At 33.6% G+C, this 20,851-nt stretch overlaps 1 protein-coding gene across 2 annotated transcripts in view; it reads left to right on the top strand.

Moving 5' to 3' along the window:
* Positions 1-15,598, top strand: part of Cwf19l2 (CWF19 like cell cycle control factor 2) — a 114,016-nt gene extending 98,418 nt beyond the window's left edge. Inside the window, exons 15-18 of one of the 2 annotated variants that reach the window (XM_013360228.4) lie at positions 3,095-3,250; positions 5,031-5,111; positions 11,450-11,551; positions 14,376-15,598. In XM_013360228.4, the coding sequence (XP_013215682.1) occupies positions 3,095-3,250; positions 5,031-5,111; positions 11,450-11,551; positions 14,376-14,519 (483 nt within the window). In that variant the 3' untranslated portion in view covers positions 14,520-15,598. Of the gene's footprint in view, positions 1-3,094; positions 3,251-5,019; positions 5,112-11,449; positions 11,552-14,375 lie in introns of those variants that run through there. The other variant, XR_005733727.2, reaches the window with a different exon arrangement.
* Positions 15,599-20,851: the final 5,253 nt, after the last annotated feature.

The following is a 20,851-nucleotide window of genomic DNA, read 5'->3' as shown; positions in this document are numbered from 1 at the left end:
CATTGTTGTATATATCTGTGGTTATAGTGTTCCCAGTTTACCCTACCTTTTAATATTGCTTCCTATGTACTCAGTGTTTTGAAAACTTATTTATGTGACAAAGTAACAATTATCTTTATCTAAATCAATCTTAAATTTCAAATAAGTACTTGGAGTTGCATGAGATAATCATTCTTACCATAGTAAGCTGGTAAATTTCAGCCAAAAGAAAAGAAATTTTCAGATAACAAAGAAATTTGGGAGTCAGTCAGCAGTTGCTATATTTTTCCTATAATGAATCCATTTTCTTGCTGTGGTGATTTTGTTACTACCTTTATTTTTTGTCCCTGTCCTTTCAAAACATGGCTCAGCTTTTGGATTCAGGGATCCATTTTAGTGACTGATTTTTCAAGAGATTGAAAGGCCCAACATGGGTAAAATTGTTGCTAATTATTTCAAGACTTCATAATGATGGGATACAGGTGTGGGTGGGGTGGGGGGAGAACATGCATATTTTTTTAAATGCCTGACAACTAAATAGAGATTACAGCAAGCACTAGTTAGAAATGCTAGTTGGAAGGGACTATTGTACATACTAGATTTTTTCAGAATTCTGTTAAAGATGCCAAATGAGATATTTTGGCTGTATTTTATGAAATTTAGCCTCTTACTGCCTGTGCTTTTTAAATTGATACTGTGAAAGTGAAAAAAGGGGAAGTTGTTTTGTTGCATAGAAGGCCAAGTAAGAATAAGAATGTGGACAAGATTTTTGATGTGGAAAGTTTTTGTTTTCATCCCTAGTGCTGGGTGCCTGTAACAGTAGGGAATTTAAGGGAAAACAACAACAAAAACAATGAGAACTTGGTTTTTAATTATTGTAGGACTTTTCTGGAGTGTATTTTAAAATTGATTTCACTCAGAATGAAATACAGTGCCAAAAATATTTAAGTAGTTATGAAAATCTAGTGTGTATGCTTTATATTTTTGTAAGAAATTAAGCTATTTGATGAAAAACATTGAGGTGAATATAGAAGAAATTTATTTAGTTCAACAAATATCAGATATTGAGTACATGAACATGGTATTTTAGTTACTATGAGAAATACAGATGTAAAATCATTCATTATTTCTGCACAAAGGTATAATATATTCTGGTACAGGTTACCATATAGTTTAGCAGAGTTTTGTAAGCTGGGTGTATTATGGAAATTTGAGTGAGGGAGGAAAAGACAAATTGTTTTATGCAAATAATGGTATTAAAGCTCTTTCTGTGTAGTAAAGGAAAAAATTACTAGCAGTTGAATTATTGAAGGATAGTGAAATAATGAAATATGTGAATCTTCGCATATTTGAAGAAGTGCAGTTTGCTTGGTTTTTGTTTTCACTTTCATATAGGCACAATTCAAACTATTAGAATATATTTCTTATAATTATTCCTCTTTCATTGAATGCATTTTAAAAAGTGACTTGACTTAGCACAAAATATTGTTTGCAAAGCAGGAGCTATTTAAATGTAACTTTCATATTTAGAAGAACATTCAAAGGTAAGTTTTAGCAAGAGCATACTTTAATAATCACAAATTTCAAATAAGTAAGATTCACATTGTTAGTTTTGTTAAATACATAGTGGTACTTCATTCCATTTAAGTTTATTCTTCTCACTTTGTCAAGTATGCTTGAACATGTGCTATAGTCAGACTCTATGGGCCATTTGATAAATATCCCAAATTGGTGATATGAGAAAGAAGAGTAGTTCATGGTGGCCCTTACTGAGTGATGTGGTGGGGCCATTTCACTTGGAAACTGCCAGTGTTGGCCTTTTGTTCTTTCTTTTGGGCTATTCAGATCCTCCAGAAAAGACTTTGAATCTCCAGCCTGTACTGTCTAAGCTTGCTTACCAGTATTATGGGAGATGAGTGTGTTAGAAAGCAGAGGATGACAAAATGTTGAGTATTTAAGAACATTCAGTAACTTTTCCTGTTTTCAGATTGTATGCTCTGAATTGTGTCTGCTTTTCCCAGATCGGCTATCTTGAGTTACTTTTTCCAGAGAATAATCTAGTATTCTGCTGGTAGAGAGAGGATCTGGCATGCAAATTGCTTTTTAAAAAACTTTTCATCTAAGTCATCTGTTTTTAGACACACCTTGACCTCTGCATCCCTGAGGCTTTTGAGGGTTCTGTAGGGGATCCTGGGTATCTTCCCTGCCATCCCTGCAGTTTCCTCTTCTCCCCTGAAAGGTATGAACCAGCTTTCTAGCATTTAAGTCAGATATCATGGGATGTTTTGATTTTCATTGCATCTTCTCTCATTCTTTTTGTTCAAGTAGATTTATGCCTTTTAAAAATTTCTTTTAATGCCATTTTCAAAGAGTTACTCCATGGAGAGAGTAGAGATGAATGTGTGTCTTCTGTTCTCTCTTATAACATTGTCTTTGGATAACTAAAGATACAATGTATTTTAAAAACCTGAAAATATTACAGCATTAATGCTACATAATTAACTTCATGTGGCTCGAGTATTTTTAAGAAAAGTACTTTAAACTTCAAAATTATTTAGTCATATTTAATTGATTTTATAATGTGATAATATAAATTATGACTGCAACAACCTGCAGTATAGTTTATTTAAATAGATTATAAGAAATTTCAATACAGGTGTATTGATTAAATAAGAATGAGAAATTACATGAGTAATAATAGTTTTAAATGTGGAAAATAAGGAGGACTTCCTGTTTTCCCAGTATATTCTACAAGGAATGGAGGAATTTCACATCGTCCCCATATTTTGGAATCTCTATATTTTTCTGAAGTATAAAATAGTTTTGGTTATAATGTGTCAAAATACACTCTACTATCATGTATTTCTAAAAAGAATAAATAACATAGTTTGATATATCTTATAATAACAATATTGTTATATAACTAAAAATGATTATTATTGAACTACATATAGTATATTTTTATGTTGAAGTTGGAGAACATCTTGCTTTTAATGGAATTTGATCACCTCAAATTGTTTCATTAAACACACAGTTTTAATTTAAGTTTTTACCATATGTAGGTGAGAAGAAATACTTAAATATACATGTGTCTTTGTTTTCTTCCTTCCTTTAGATGTTTAGGAAATCGTTGGTAAAGATGTTTGAATGTAAAGAATTGGACTGCATTTTTTTAGAAACAAATATGAGCATGAAGAAACAGTATCACATGGTTTATGAATGTATTCCTCTCCCCAAGGAAGTGGGTGATATGGCTCCCATTTATTTTAAGGTATTTGTTGGCAATTTTTGCTTACATACCCATTTTTGCTACAGTACTACCTTATGGATATAGTTGTCTTTAGTCATTTTTTTCTCATACATGTCTATAAATTATGACTGCAACAACCTGCAGTGTAGTTTATTTAAATAGATTATAAGAAATTTCAATCCAGGTGTATTTATTAAATAAGAATGGGAAATTACATGAGTAATAACAGTTTAAAATGTGGAAAATAAGGAGGACTTCCTGTTTTCCCAGTAAAATGAAGTATATTCTACAAGGAATGTAGGAATTTCACATAGAATAAGCCAGATAATTCTATAGACCCATGCTTGTTCTGTTAATTTAGAAAGAGATTATTTTATTTCCAGTATAATATGTGTATCAGATTTTGTATAGTATTAGCTTTTCATTGTGACAAATACTGAGAAAATAACTTATTGGAGAAAAGATTTATTTTGGCTCATGGTTTCAGAGGTTTCATTTTATGGTTACTCCATTGCTGAGGTCTGAGATGAGGCAGAACATCATGAGCAGGGCAAAGCTGCTCAGCTCATGATAGCTAGAAAGGAGAAAGAGAGAGAGAGAGACAGACACAGAGAGAGAGAGAGAGGGAGACAGAAGAAGGGGCCAGGAATAAGGTATACCCTTTCAGGACATGCCCACAGTGACCCACTTCCTCCATCTTGTTTCTACTCCCTCCCAATAATGCCATCAGATTATGAATTCATCAATGGATTTATTATTTATGAGGCCAGAGACCTCATGATTTAGTCACCTTTGCAAAGGCCCTACCTCTGAACACTACTGCACTTGGGACAAGGCCTTCTACACATGAACTTTTAGGAGAGACATTTCAGACCCAAACCATAACATCTAACATATAAAGAGGCTAAGCGTAAAATATTCTGCTGAACAAATTTCTATTGAAAGAAATTTGGACTTTTTCAAAGAATGTTTGCCTAGAACTATGAAGATGCTGCTATCCAATAGTAATTCATAATTTCTATTTTTGTTTCTCATTTCTCTAGTGAAATCCATGTTTTTACTAAGAAGCATTTTAAGTCAAAATTTGTAGTCATAACTCTAGAAAATTTACCATTGAAAAATGAAACAGATAACATACAAATAGTACAAATTACAATTGCTGAGACAAGTTATTGATGTAAATATTAGTATTTAATGTCTCATGCTACTTATAAAAGAAATTCTCATCTTTAATGTCACTGCAGCATTCATGCAACTTTTACTAAATGGTATGTTTGATGCTGACCTGATATGTTTTTAGACTAATGGAGATGCATAAATGACAAACCATATGTGAAATATTAACATGTGCAGAGAAAAAGGAGGGTAATGGCCTGTGCATTAGAGTAATGTGATTGCACCTGAAATGAAGTAAAATTTATTAATATGAGCTGTAAATTACAATTTAAAAGATTATGAGATCTTTTATTGAGCTGGTAAAATTGATTTTCTTTTCAGAAATCTTTAAAAACACTTGGATCATTTGATTTAAAGACTTAGGTTATTAAAGTATAGAATAAGCCAGATAATCCTATAGACCCGTGCTTGTTCTGTTAATTTAGTTGAGAAAGAGATTATTTTACTTCCAGTATAATATTAAACTTCCAGTTTTAAATTATTCTAATTAAAGACTTAACACATTCGGAAAAATGTCCTATCATATATACTATACTCTGTAATTAAGTCACCATATTGTTTTATTTCAAATGATCTCTTTGCTTTTGCTATTGTATTGTTCATTTAACAAATAGCTGTTTCTTAGAAAGCCATAATGGAATCTGATGAAGAGTGGTCCATGAACAAGAAGTTGATTGATCTGTCTTTAAAAGATATCAGAAAGTCTGTAAGTATTATTTTTTTTTCTAATACAAAAAAATTAGTTTTTAGGAACTTCATTTATTTCCACATCTTATTTGATGAATAGACCATTTGGCTGAGTGATAAAGGTAAAATAACCAGTTCCACAGTTTATTTGTGACATTATTTACATCCTACCTGGCCTATAAAATGTTTATTTGTTTATGGAGAGGTTATTTGTTCAAATGAATGTTTCTTCCTGACCATTAGCCCCCTGTTGTTGTATTCCCCGTAATTGGTTAATGGAACTGATCATTAATCTGCCATGAGGCCATCAACCCTGTGGGATTGAAGTGAGAAGGATATTAACACTATTGTTACTGAAATTATTATTATTATTTTTTAAATCTATTTTGCTTTTATTAACAATCATTGAAGTAATACTTTCCAAAGTAATACATTTTTTCCCAAGTATTTTATCTAATAATTTCTAAAGTATTTCCTAATTAGACGCCATAATGTGCCCACAAAGCAGGAACTACATTTTTATGAACTTGCTTAAAATTTTATGTGAAATAATAGTCATTGTCTTTTTATAGTAAAAACATTTTTTAAAAAAGCAACTGTCAACAAGATTCACTGGCTCAGTTATATCCACTAACTGAAAGAAAAAAAAAATCTTCAAATATATCACCAATCAGAATCTGTTACTATACAGATTTTAAGAGGTTTTGAGTCAGTTCCAGTGCAGACATAAGGCCAAACGTTTCTTTAAAATCATCATCAAAAGTATAGAGAAGAGCTCCATCATCCATATTATAAAAGGAAACCTCACCCATTTTGGAGTCTTAAAAAAAACACCAATCTTACTAGGTATTACTTTTGGGAGAATACTAATTTTCTTAGAACCCAATGCAACATAATTAGTCTAACTACATTGCCCAATTCCCCATAATCCATTCTGTACTACAATTGTTTGACTTTGAGTCTTCCTTCTTCTAGAAGAGTTAAATAGTCCTAACAGAGACATTATGATCCACAAAACCTAAAGTAATTTATTACGTGACCCTTAAAAAAAAAGAAGAATGTGGGGAACTACTGGTCTAGTAGATGTGACTGGAATATTCCCCCCCCCCCCATTTTTTCTTTTAAAAATCAGACTCCTGAAACATAGGAGTCTGATAGGATTTCTTATTATACTTATTATATTCTGGTCAAAAGCTTCAAATTTTATTGCAATATTAAAGATACTTAGTTTTAACTCAGAGGTAAAATATTTCTACAGTATTTTTCTCTTCCATTGTTGTTGAATTGAGCCAGATAATATATTTAAGAAACAAAACAAAACACAAACCAAAATAAATCTAAGTATTCTATATACTTTTATCCCTTATTAGTCTATATAAAAAAGTGTAATATGTATATATTTTTGTACTATTTTCATTTCTTAAAATCATAATTACCCATACCATTAAATATGCTTTTAGAAAACTATTTTAATGGGAACTGAAAATATTTTAAAGCAGAATTTTTTCATAGTTCTTTTGATTATTTTTATTGGTGCATTATAATTATACATAACAGGGGGATTCATTATGCCACATTTGTCCATGCATGTAGTATCATTTGATCAATCTCATTCCCTAGGGCCTGCCTTCCCTATCCTCCTCCCTTTATCCACTTACTCTATTCTGCTAATCTCCATTCTGATGCTATTATTATTATCATTATTTTAATTAGTACATTATAAATGTGTATATATGTACAGGATACATTATGACATACAGGGACATAGCATAATTTGGTAGATTTTATTCCCCAGTACTTCTTGATACTCTCTCTCCTCCTTCCCTCTCAACCCCCTTCTATACTCTGTTGGTCTCATTTCTGTTTTTATGAGAGCCCCTTTTTTACCCCTCTCTCCCCCGCAGCTTCTGCATGTGAGAGAAAACATTCAATACCTGACTTTCTGAGTCTGGATTATTTCATTTAGAATGATTTTTCTCCAGTTCTATCCATTTACCAGCAAATGACATAATTTTATTCTTCTTTATGGCTGAGTAGAACTCAATTGTGTATATATACCACATTTGTTTATCCATTCGTCAGTTCATAGGCAACTCAGGGGGTCCCATAAGTTGGCTGTTGTGAATTGCACTGCTATAAACATTGGTATGCACATATCACCACAATATATTGATTTTTGTTTTTTTGGATGAATACCAAGACGTAGATTAGCTGGGTCATATGATGACCCATTGTAGTCTTTTGAGGTATCTCCATACTTCAAAGCAGAAATTTTAAAAGAAATGTATTGTTCCCCACTTGATGCACTATATATACAGTTTTGTTACTGGTAAACCATTTAGTATTTATTGTTTATTTTTTTAAAGCAAAGATAAATACCAGAATCAAGTAGCCAAGAGGTCTCATTAATTTAACCAATATAGAAAATAAGAAACAGACACAGATCCTTGTAAGAATGGGAGTTGAGCCTTGTGTAGTGGGTCACAGCTATAATCCCTGCTACTTGGGAGCTAAGGCAGGACAGTCATAAGTTTGAGGCCAGCCTAAACAATTTCTTGTCTCAAAATAAAACACCAAAAGAGCTAGATATTTACGGTGGTAAAATATCCTTGGACTTGGAGAAAACAGCCCTAAGTGAAATAACCCCTGGGTTCATTCCTCAGTGATACAAAGAAAAGAAATTAAAGCATTTCAAAGATAGTAGCCATTGCTTTTACTAAGGAATCACATAGTTCTATATGAGACTCTTAGAGAGTAGTAGGTAGGCAAGGAGCCAGATGACCTTGTGAGGTACTTCTTAGCTATAAGTATCTATTGTTATTAGATGAAATTGTGAAGAGAACTTTATGTAAGAATAATTCCAAAGGAGGTCACATTTTTTAGGTTAAGAGGCTTTCCAGTATCTTTTAAAATAGTGTTTCTGAACATGAAGTGAAAAATCTTGAGTTATTTTAACATTTTTTTTTTGCAACTGAAAAAGCTTCGTTATTCTTCTTTTAAAAGCTTTATGTCCTTAGTAATTTTGTAGTTTTTTGATTACTTCATTGGAGGTAGAGTGATTTTTTTTTTCACTCAGTAAATTTTTGTTGTATAATAGATACTGGCATGTTTCTAATTCTGAGTTTTGTTTGAATGTTATGTTTTTCTTTGCTATGTGAATATATGATTTCCATTTTCTGCCAATTTTGTTTACTTTCTCTGGGTCTTTGATTTCTTGTAGTATAGTGTGAATCCTATGGCATGTGGCAGGTGATGGAAATAGATCTGAATGTTGAATGCAGAGGAGTTACATGATAATGAATAAATTGTTGAACAATGGTCATTTTTCACGGCTATTGAGATTTCATGAGAAAGTGTTTTAAGGTTAATTTTGTGGAAACTATAGATTTAAAAAATCTAACATTTAATGACCCAGTATTTAAATTAAGGAAGATACTTCTCAAGGAACATTTGGGTTTACCAGAGACCTTATAACTCAAACAAAGAGTCAGAAATTAGAGCTAGAGGAAAGGGGAGAAATTCATATACTACTGTTTTTTTCTACCACAAATAAAATTTTGGCCTATAATTCTGACTGTACCTTTAAAGAGTAGTACCAGAGTTCCAAAACACTCTTTTCTCTGGTGTCCAAGGCAATAAAAAGTGCTAGAATATGCACAAATTTTTGATATTAGAGATATTGTGTGTGCTGATTAACAACCCTGCTAGCAAGACTGCAGACTCTACTGTTTGTAGCCTGGGAGAAATAATAAAAAAATAAAATATGCTTGTGACATAATTCTCTTTAGTACAAAAGTAGTTGCATATTCATTGTGTCATCTTAGCAAATATGGCATAGGTTGTTGAGCCACACATATACACACACGCGCGCGTATGCACGGTTCCTACTGCTGCTAGAACTAACTACCATAAATCTAGTGGCTTCAGATACATTTATTATCTTATATTTCTGGAGATCACAAGTATGAAATAGGTTTCACTGGGCCAAAATCAAGGTGTCGGCATGCCTGCATTTGTTCTGGAGGCTCCAGGAAGGATTCCACCTCACCTTCTCCATGTGCTAGAAGCTGTCTGCATTCCACACCTTGTGACTCCTTCCTTCATCTTCAAAGTGAAGAGTGTAGTGTTATCCAGTCTTTCTCTGATTCTGGTCCTCCTGCTGGGCACAGTGACTCATGCCTGTAATCTTAGCTGCCTGGGAGTCCACCGCAGGAGGATCACAGGTTCGAGGCCAGCCTGGGCAATTTAGCAAAACACTTGTCTCAAAATAAAAATAAAAAGGGCTGAGGCTGAAGCTCAATGGAAGAATACCCCTGGGTTCTATCCTCAGTATACTCGAAAGAAAAAAAAAAATCTGTGTGATTATATTGACACCCGACCCCTAACCCGTCAATCTGGATAACCCAGGATAATTTCTTATTTCAAGATCAGCTTATTCATGTATATACAATCTGGATAACCCAGGATAACTTATTATTTCAAGATCATTAGCTTATTCATGTATATAAAGTCCCTTTTGACATTTTAGGTAAAATATTCATGGCAAATAGAAGACTAGGAAATTGACATATTTTGGCAGGGCATTATTCTGCCTACAACAGTATGATACAAATAAAAGAAAAAAAGGTACTATCATCACAGATAACTTCCTGAAGTTATTTCTGACTGCCAAAGTACTGTCATTTAGTCAACATAGTTCCATAACCTCTTTTTATCTATTTGGTTTCATTTTTCATACCTGGTGATCTACTTTAGATGGCACAAATGTTCTAATGGAATGTTCTAATGATGCTTTCTATCCTTTTTTCATTGACAAGTTTGCACAGAGCAGCCTTGTATGGGAGATAGCAATGAAAATAATAATCTTCTGTGTGCTAAGAACTGGGATAGCACTTTACGTAATTGTCCTATTTGGTCTTCATAGAAAACCTCTGAACTTTTCGTATCTCTCATGAGACTCAGAAATGTTAAATAACTTGCCTGAAGTCACACACTTTTAAGAAACAGAGATGTACTTAGAGCCTTCTTTTTCTCTCTTTATTAGCTTTATTTTTTCTAATTATCAAGGTCTCACATTATTATTATATTAAAAATGTGGAAATTTGAAAAATATAAAGCCACAAAGTGGTAACCAGTTGTTCTTCATTTTGTTTTATACTATTTTGTAAACTGACTTTTTGTTCATGTAACAGGAACATCCCTTTCTTACCCTTAATTTTTTTGCTTTATAATATTTTAAGGTTGCCCCTTTTTCCACCATACCAAATTGTGCCCTTCCAAATTGCATCTTCCTGAGGAGAGACTCCAAAATTTATTTTTTTTAAAGAGAGAGAGAGAATTTTTTAATATTTATTTTTTTGTTTTCAGTGGACACAACATCTTTATTTTATTTTTATGTGGTGCTGAGGATCGAACCCAGCGCCCCACACACACCAAGCGAGTGCACTACCGCTTGAGCCACATCCCCAGCCCTCCAAAGGTCATATAGTCAAGTAGGAATATGTGATTAAGTACCCAAATGAGTGAATGCTAATTATGTAAAAGAATTGGAAGGGGAGAATATTACTATAAATTGACCCACTTGAGGATAATTTCTAGTGAAAATGTTAGGGCTTAGAAGGAAAACAGATGTACTTAACTGATAGAGAAAGCAAAAATTAATGTTTTTTCCCCTTCAGGATATAGCTTAAAATACTCTGTGTGTGTGTGTGTGTGTGTGTGTGTGTGTGTGTGTGTGTGTGTGTATGTGTGTGTGTGTTGGGGGGGAGAAGAGAGGGAGGGAGATATGGATAGACAGATAGAGGAAAGGAGGGGGAAAGAAGGCTAACAATTAATCCTGTAGATTTTTCAAAAATTAGGTTTATAAACTAAGCATTGTTATACTTCTCTCATCAGTTCATTAAAAAAACTGTGATTGTTCTTGTTTATCATGGTCAAGATTTCAACGATATTGTAAACAAAGTTCAAGTATACAGCCAGGCCCCTCTTCCAATTCTGCAGTGTTAAGTAAAATATGAGAAAAATATATGCTTATTTTTTGTGCAGTCTTAGGAATAACTATTCTCTGATTATAAAAATATTTTAAATACCTTATTTTTTCCTCAAGAACAGGAAAATAATTGACTTTGATTATAATTTCAGGTATGATGGAGCGATCTGGCTGAAAGGCTACCAAAATGCAGTCTTTTACTTTGAAAGTTAATTTATTACTTCAATGTCTATAGAATTGGAAATTTATTGTGTACATTTGTCTTGAAGGATGTTTAATTACTCTCATGTTAAAGAGCAAGAAAAATAATTAAGGGTAACTTTCTGGTTTTGTACTATATTTCATGTGTGATTTGTCTGCTTATTTAGGTACCCAGAGGCTTACCTTACTTCTCTGTGGACTTTGGCCTCCAAGGAGGGTTTGCCCATGTCATTGAAGATCAACACAAATTCCCTCATTACTTTGGAAAGGTATACTAACAAATATGATTTATTCCAGAGGTTAGCAGTTTGGTTAACATGTCTCTTTGAAGGGAGATCAAAACTTTGGGCACAATATACAATAAATTGATGAGTACTGCTCCACTCACGTTTTAGAGAGAACCCAGAAATTATTAATAAAAATATCCCAGAATATTTAAAACAGAGGCAGGAATGCCACTTTGGAACCAATGCCTCTTTTAGAGTTCAACGGTGATTGTAATATTTTCCTCTGGAATCAGCCAGTCTTGTACTGAGAATGGTGATAATTGCTAACAATTGTTAAAGGCTTACAGTGTGCCAGCTACTGTTGTAAGCACTCATTAAATGCTCACAATGACTTTGTGGATGCTGTTATAACTCTCATCTTATAGATGAAGAAACTGAGCTACAGAGAAATTGTGTAACTTGCCCAGGGTTATACACTGATAAGTGACAGAACCAAGGTTACATATGTTCATGGTTGAACCAGAGAACAAATCATCTCACCTCTTCATTGATAGTTAAGCAAGGTACAGTCCTAGAAGAACATATAGCTCATTTCACAGATAGTTTCTGGAGGATATTCGGAGGATATTTGGTTGCCAATACTTTCTTTGAGAAAAAGATTACCTTCTGGGTATATATTCCTCAAATCAAAGGTCTACTGAGTCTCTAGGAAGTATATAAGTTAGTGTGAGGAACTAGAATAAAATTAATTCCACAATTGAAACTGAAAAGTCTGAGTAATAACTCAGACACCAACAATTCTAGAAGTGACCTTTTAATCTAGTGTAGTAAAGGCCTTTCTGCTTATATCATTTTTATGTACTAGTGTTTCCAAAATTAGAAGGGCCTTGATGAACTCTCAAGGTTCTCTATTCCTCCTTTTCCCTCACATTCATCTCCTGCTTAAGACCACCTTCTACAATTGATAAGGATGTGTCAAGAGTCTGAACTACAGAAGTTTGGATTCAGAACTTACTCTTGTCCTTAATGGGTTAACCAGAGGCCAAAAATCTCATGTATCTTTGAACTGTTACAACATATTACAGAAACTTGTTTGAGAAATTTTAAGATTTTTTTTCAGTTAGCTAAAAAGAAATTGTATTCACTGCTCTGAACAATTCTCTTGTTATTATTATTCTATAGTATTTTATAACTAAAGGTTCCTGAAGTCTGGGTTTTTCTATTAAACTTGATTCTGGTTGAAAGGAAGTATATTTTTCATTTTCTGCTCATTTAAATTTATTTTGGAGATTACTACCTCACTTCATATTTTTAAACTTCAGATGTATTATGGTTGATAAGAACTGTTTTACAATTAAAAGGAAAGCTTCCCAGTTGAATTGTATCATTGAGCAGCTTTCCTCCAAATTATTTTTTCAAGAAATAGCCTGTGGGCCCAAGAACTTCCTTCAGTTTTCTACTCAAGCAGTTGTTCAGAGATTATTGGGATGGCCTCTCTCCATTAACATCTGCATCAGTAATAGAACAAGAGTCCATCCTGATGTACACATAAGATAAGCTTGATGTTTTATATAAAGACTATTTCAGATAAACCCATAAGCTAGGCTTTCTTAAACTATGTTGCTAAGTTGAACTGAGGCCAGGAAACTCTTGGACTAAATCCAAATTTGCCTCATTTCCCTTGATGTCTTATATAAACCACTATCTCTTTTAGACCTTTGATTTCCCATTTCTTATGATTAGAGTTTCTCTTTTCCTTGAAGCTTTTCCTGATTTATCCAACAAAAATTTTTTTTCTTCCTGTTGAGTCTCCAAATAGTCTGCTTTGCCATTACCTTATTCTGCTTTATAAGTCAGTCCTGTGTGTATAGTTCAGTAACTTCTCATTCTGGATCCCACCACAGCTCCATACTTTTATAAGCCCTTTGAAGACAGCTGTTATCTTTAGAGTTATCTTCATATCCCCTATAACATATGGTATTTGCATGGGCTTAGTAAGTCCTCGTAGTATACTAAGGTGAAGAACCTATGACTTAGATCATTCTATTTGTCTAATATGTCACTGCACAGCTTGGCAGAGCTAGAATGAATATGCAAAATTTGACCCTTAGTCCCATGTTTCATACCTTAATTAACCATTTACCATGCTGCCTGCCTTCTTAAGCATTGTAAATCTCCCCCTTATCTTTCTGTACCTAAATAGTCAGATACATAAATTTGAGTAATTTCTGTAGCATAGGAGGAGGATCATGAAGATGATACTCTAGAATAATAAGCACAGAATCAAAAAGCTATTTCCTTTCAGAGTGTGAGAAAGTAACATTAAAAGAAAGTGATTAATAATTTTTAATTCTATGTTTATTTAAATTAGTATTAAAATACTAATTTTCCTAGAGAAAAATATCTAGCTAATAGTAGGAGAAACTGGTTCATAAATATGGGTAACAAAAAGAACATTAACCTATGATTCAACTGCAATTGAGCAACAAAGTTAATTGATGCAAGGTGATTTAACTTTTCTCTACACTGTTTATCAGAGCAACTAAAATTGACCAAAAATAATTAAATTTCACTTTTTCTCCCTCCCTTTTATACTACTATCTTGAAGATGTACTAATAAGCAACAAAATGGACAAATTACTTGATAGGCAACATAGCTAGAACTCTGAGAATCACAGAATTTGCATAATTAGAATTAATTGACAATAAAGTTTTTTGCTCAGAATAATATTTATGCAATATTTAAACATTGTCATAGGGAACTACTTGATGTTATATTTAATAACAGACCAAACAAATGGTTTCATTCCTGATTTCATTATTATTTGTACATATAAGTGTTTATATTTTTCTCATTCTTTAAAAGGAAATCATTGGTGGGATGCTGGATCTAGATCCAAGACTTTGGAGGAAAGGGATCCGAGAAAGCTTTGAAGACCAGAGGAAGAAAGCATTGCAGTTTGCTCAGTGGTGGAAACCATATGACTTCACCAAAAGTAAAACATGCTGAAGTGTACCTCTCTTTTTAAATTTCCTCTTCAGAATCCATTTAATTTCTATTTCCATTGCGTCTAACTGACAACGGAGCCTCAGGTCATAAGGAAAAAGAGAAGGAGCAGACTGCTCTGGATCTGTGACAACTGTGCACTGTTGGATTGTGTTGTTTTCTCCCATATTTGCTTCTGGGGAATTCATTGTCATGACTGTGTATTAAGAACTGATGTATTGGATCACCTGCTCACATTCCTATCCTGTACCCATTTCTTGGTGTTCTGAATTATTCACTTATCTGAGAAGTTTTTTTTTAAGAAATAGATAGGAAATATAGCAAATCCTTGATTCAGAGGAAAGTGAATGTGCTTTAAGGCAAAGTCTGTTGGTTGGCTTATTTTGTAATTTTTAGACTAAGATTTGATGTATTCAGTAATAATCAAAATTTATTTTCATAAAATTTTATAGAAGAACTCGTAATTTTCTACCAGTAGCAAATAGTATTGCTATTATTCTCTGTATTAAAGGAAGAATATCCCAAAATGTTAAATATTAAATGATAATGAAAGTATAACATTCACAGTTCAAATGTTTCTGGATTTTAAAATAGTTTCTGAATTTTGGTGATTTTAAAGGTAATGGTTTTAAATACCATAATTTATAGTTGTTTGGTATTTGTACAGAAGATACTGTTTTTAGCGAAATCATTTTTGGGGATTATATTGATTATTACAAAATCTTAAATAATGATAGCATTGTAAAATGCCAGGAGCACATTTTGTTGTATCTTACTTGATCAAGTCCACTTAATTTTTATTGTTCTACACACACTTGGTGTTAAGAGAAAACCTGTATGAACAAAATATGGGATTTTGTTATGAGTGGACCTACTTTTATATATCTATATATGGAAGATACTGTTGTGCAGTAACTCTTTTTCAAACATGTTGGTTTTTGAAAATTGAACCTTGACATTTTGTCATGAAATGTTGAATACCTGGAATCAGTGCAAAGCATACTTCAGAGTAAATCACATCTATTTTTAATATTGGCATCCCATTATTTTGTTTATATATTAAAAAGGGAAAACATTTTGTATTCCTTTTTTTTATTTCACAAATGGGTTAAAATTTGATGGTTTTAGTTTTTCACTACTTCTAAATTGAATTTAAGTGTATGTGTGTGTTATCAAATACATGCTTAACAGTATTGCATTATTGCTGTTTTCTAACTTGGCTTCATCCTGAAGTCCTGAAGGAATCTCTTAACATTGATTTATTTAATCAGTGAGTTACCAAACATTTCGTTGTAGATTACTGTTTTATATCTGGTTTTGCAAAAATTAAAAGTGCTTCTTCCACCTTAAATTATCTTACATTTTAGGGGAGAAAGAGACTTATACACAATTATAGCACAATATGATAAATTCTAAAATGAGATATATGCCAAATATATTTACATATAGTGCTATAAAGTACTTCTTTTTACATACCTGATTTTCATTTTCAGCTTAAGACCTTGCTGTTTCACTGAGAGAAATAGAAGCAAATAGTGTCCTGTATTTATAGCCATGTACTCTACTTTTCCTCTTGGTGACTAGAAAGTATCTTGTTGTTCTTGAGCCAATCCACTTGTTTATGAACTGGATTTCATCTCTTTCCATCTTTTCAATCCCCAGTTCTCTCTATTTTCAGTTTTTTTTTCTACTCTTTACAGGGTTATTAGCATACAAAAACTTTCTATTCTATATCAACAAACAACCCTGGCATCATATTCCCACTAGCCATTTCTGTAGTTGATAATATTTCTGTAGTTGAGAAGTCTGTTTTATCTCCTTTACCCTTTTTCTATTTTCATTACAGACTTCATCTTTATTTATGCTATCAGACTTCAGGTGAAGGTCATCAGTGACTTTCCTCATTAGCAAATCTAGCAATGAATGCTCAGTGCTCATCTTACTAAACCTGTCAGCACACCGATGACATACTTGATCATTTTCTCCTCTTTAAACTTTCTTTACAGTGTCTCTAGAATAGTCTTTTTATTTATCCTTTTTCCTAACTGCATTCTCCCAGTCTTCTTTGCTGAGTTCTTCTTTATTTGCTCAACCTCAAAATGTTAAAATGCCCAGTTTAAGCCTCACCTCCCACCCTTTTAAATGTTTACTACACTTTTAAGATAATCTCATTAAAATGGTGGTAGGTACCTTTTTAAAATTGTTTTGCTTATTCAACAAGTTTGGTTTTTCAAGATGCCGATCAATGTTATTCAAGCAGGGGATACATTGATTAGTAAAACAAAAGTCCTTATCTTTGAAGAATTAACATAGTACCAGGAAAAGATGGACAATAAATGTTAGACAAAATGATAAACTAGTTAGAAAATGCCAAAGTTGATATATTACTATGGAAAAAAAGGCAAAGGATAACAGGCCCAGGGGGATATCATTACAACTTTATATCTTCACTCTTAACAAATTTGACATCTTGATTGTATCTGTCTGTAACAGGCATATCCAAACTGAACTTCTGATTTTCCCCCTGTTCCATTTATTTATTCCTGCATAACAAATATCTCCAAAATTTATTGGCTGTACTATCAGCTATTTTCTTGTATCTCATGGTTTTATAGATGAGACTCTGGATCAGAGCTCAGATGGATGATTTGTCTATGCTTCATGATGTCTGAGGATTCTGCCTACATGGTCAAACCTTTGGAGATGATTTGAGCTGCATGTTAAGGGTTTCTTTCTATTCTTGATATGTATGGTGTGTACTGGGTCTGGGGTATACAAAGTGGCATATGTCTAGTGCTTGGACTGGAATGGTTGGAACAGGGGGACTTGCTGGTGTCACTCTCTTTGTGTATGGCAATTTCACAGTAGTTAGACTTGTATGGTTTGGCAACCATTCCAAAGAACAATTCCCAGACATAGAGGTATCACATACAAGTCTCATAGGGCCAGGGACCAGATATTGATATAATTTTATTTTTGCTATACTTTGTCAAAGTTGTCTGAGTCCACCTACATTCGAGAAGAGGGCTATAATCTTACTTTTTAAAGAAAATGTATTTATTCTAATTTGTTGTATGTGATAGCAGAATGTATTATAATTCATATTACACATAAAGAGCACATTTTTTTCCCAATCTCTGATTGTATACAGAGTATATTCACACCATTCATGTCTTCATACATGTACTTAGGGTAATGATGTCCATCTCATTCCACCTTCTTTCCTACCCCCATGCCCCCTCCCTTGCCCTTCCACCCCTTTGCCCTATCTAGTGTTCATCTAATCCTCCAATGCTCTCCCTCACCAATCCCATCATGAATCAACATCCTTATATCAGAGAAAGCATTTGGCATTTGGTTTTGATGGGAGAAGTGTGAAATAATTTGTGGCCATCTTTAATTTATTGCTGTCCACCCTTTGGTCACAAATTTACCTTTCTCCCACATCAAAAATGTATTCACATCCTGAGAAAGTCTCATCTTAATAGGCTATCTCTTGAGATTCAGGGTCTATAAATAAAGTTTGTATAGAGATAAATGTACTTAGATGTTTTTCCACTCAGTCTGAATGAATACCAGTGCACTTAAGAGACAAATTACATGTACCCTCTACTCACCTAACACATCAACATAAATAGCAAGAGAGGCATACATTTAACTGCAGTAGGCACAGCCATTGAAAAAAGAATGAGAGTAAAAGGAACATAGCAGTCACTGTTCACTAGTAATTCTAAAATTAAGTTGAACATATATTGCTAGTTTCTTGATTTAGGTTTCAGTCCTGCTTTTTGAGAAGAAATATTCTGTGGCTCTTTCTTCTGCCCTCTATTCTCCTGATTTAGCCCTGCATCAGTCTTTCTTTTTTAATAGAAAATAGATTCAGAATTATGCTTCTAGACAAATAGAGTGACCACATTACATTCCTTCCTGAAACATCCAACAAGCAGACCACATATATAACACAATGACTTAAAGACATGGAGAATAACACAACAAAGTACAGTGGTCTATAAGAGATGAGAAACAAATGAGATGGGCCCCATCTTACTATCTTGAGAGAGTTTCCACATTTTGGTGCAAGGTAGAAGAATCAAAGAAAATCCCAAATGTACATATCCAAGTTGAAGAAATACAGCTGTGAGAATAGAGAGACCTCGACTACAAGCAGATCACCATAGGAAGGATTGCCAAACAGAAAACTCCAGGCCTCTGTCGCGTGTCATCTTTGAGGACCAGCTAGAATTTAAAATTTTATGATTGATTGGGAATTGAGTAGAGTACACAGATGGTAATGTGTAGCATAAAATGATTGCCTCAGTAGTGTAGGATAATTATGCCAAGGCAGAACACGGATCTGGTCTTGACAAATGTTTATAAAGTGAAGGAAAAAAAAAAGAATCAAACTGTTTAAGTAACATAATTGCATCCCAAAACAAAGTACAAAAATATTTATAGGAATAAGAATATATCAAATATATTCAGTAGTAAGAAAATGTTGAAATGTCTGACATGCAGTAAAAAATTATCAGGCATGCAAAGAAGCACTGAAACTGTTGCTACTATGGGTAGCATACAAGTCTTTTTTCCTTTATTTTGAAAAACATTTTACTGTTTAAACAAAAATAACTGGTGTGGAATTTATAACATGTCAAAGTAAAGTAAATCACAATAGCAAAAACTAGAGCATAAATGTGGGAAGGAGAGAAATCTAAGTATACTGTATTAGATTGTTAAGTTGTACTTGAAGTAGGATAATGCAGCTTAAATATGGATGCTGATTAATTAAGAATGTATAGTTATAAACTTTAAAGAAGACCCCAATCAAGATTTATAGTTCATAGGTAAAATGGGATTAAAAAAACACCTCAATCTGAATAATGTCAGAATAAAAGAAAAGGGGAAATAAAGTACAGATGTAATAAATACAAAACAAAAAGATAAATTTCTCCCAAACAAAAAGTATATTCAAATCCTCATGAGAAAGTCTCATTTCAGGAGAGCTTACTCTTGAGGTTCAGGTCTCATCTAAGTCAAGTTCAGATGGAGATAACTCAGGTGATTTTCCACTTACTCTGGAGACCTATGCATATCATAGTAATTTAGTATTGCTTCATAGCTTATCACTACAAATTTAGCAGCTTAAAGTAACATGCATTTATGATCTCACAGTGTCTGCGGGTCAGGATTTCAGTAACAGTTTAGCTGGGTTCTCTACTTAGGGTCTCTCAAGGCTGTAATCTTTTGAACAGAACAAGATTTTTGTCTGGAGGCTGAACTGGGGAAAAATCTACTTCCCCACATCAGATATGGTTGTTTGCAACATTTAGATCCTTGTAAACAGAACTGAAATTTCAGTTTTTCCAGGCTGTTGGGCAGAGACTATCCTGAGTTCCCATAGGTCATTAGCAGTTCCTTACTTTGTGGTATTTTCCATCATGGCTACTTGCTTCTTTCTACCAACAAAATAGAGGGAGATTCTCACAAGATGTCCACCGAAGTCTTATATAAGGTGATCATATGATGATTTGAGCAAAATCACGTGGCCTATCCCCATTGTTACATATTTGTTGGCCTATCCCCATTGTTACATATTGGTTAGAAGAAAGTCACAGGTCCTCCCTACACTCGATAGGATGAAAGCACACAAAGTTCTGAAGAACAGAATCAAAACATGAAGGAAACCACCTTAAGAGTCTGGCACTGGTATTTATGCAAGTGATGTCTCAAGGTGGCTGAGTATGAATAGCCATAATCACTTAACAAAAAAACAAAGACAGACAGCTACTCACAAACCAGAATTTCCCTGGCAAAGTTCAAGGGTCCACTTAAGAATTCATAGATTTGCAGTGAAACAACAACAAAAAGGGGAGAATATCCACACAAAAAGATCTGGTGAAACTGGCATTCAGAGATGCCACAGACAGCTAAGAATAAAGAAAAATTGCAGAGAACATTGGTATTAGCAATATGGTGAGAATCATGATGATCCCTGGAGACCTGATCCATAGAGAACATTATCTTTTGCCTGTCATGAAATTAATAGCCTTCTTTATGCAGCTGCATACTTCTCAAGAATCAGCTACTGTTGTGTAATTAGTACTTCAGTACCCCCTAACCCTGTGCATGCTCCTGAGCAAATTGTGGCTGCTCTATAAATGCTCACAGTGCAGTGATTCTTGTGAGAGTGTGCATACCCATGCTACAGCAAGGTCATTGCCCTACCAAGCTTGATCACTCCAGGACCCTGGATTCAAGGGGTTCTGTTCATACCCATGTTCTGGATAACTGTTTATCTGACATAGAAAACTATCCACGGTAGCTTGACATGTCTGTGC

The sequence above is a fragment of the Ictidomys tridecemlineatus genome, chromosome 4 (assembly GCF_052094955.1).
Source record: "Ictidomys tridecemlineatus isolate mIctTri1 chromosome 4, mIctTri1.hap1, whole genome shotgun sequence".
Classification (NCBI taxonomy): Eukaryota; Metazoa; Chordata; class Mammalia; order Rodentia; family Sciuridae; genus Ictidomys; species Ictidomys tridecemlineatus.
The sequence above is the reverse complement of the archived record's forward strand: the minus strand, read 5'-3'. Positions and strand labels throughout refer to the sequence as shown.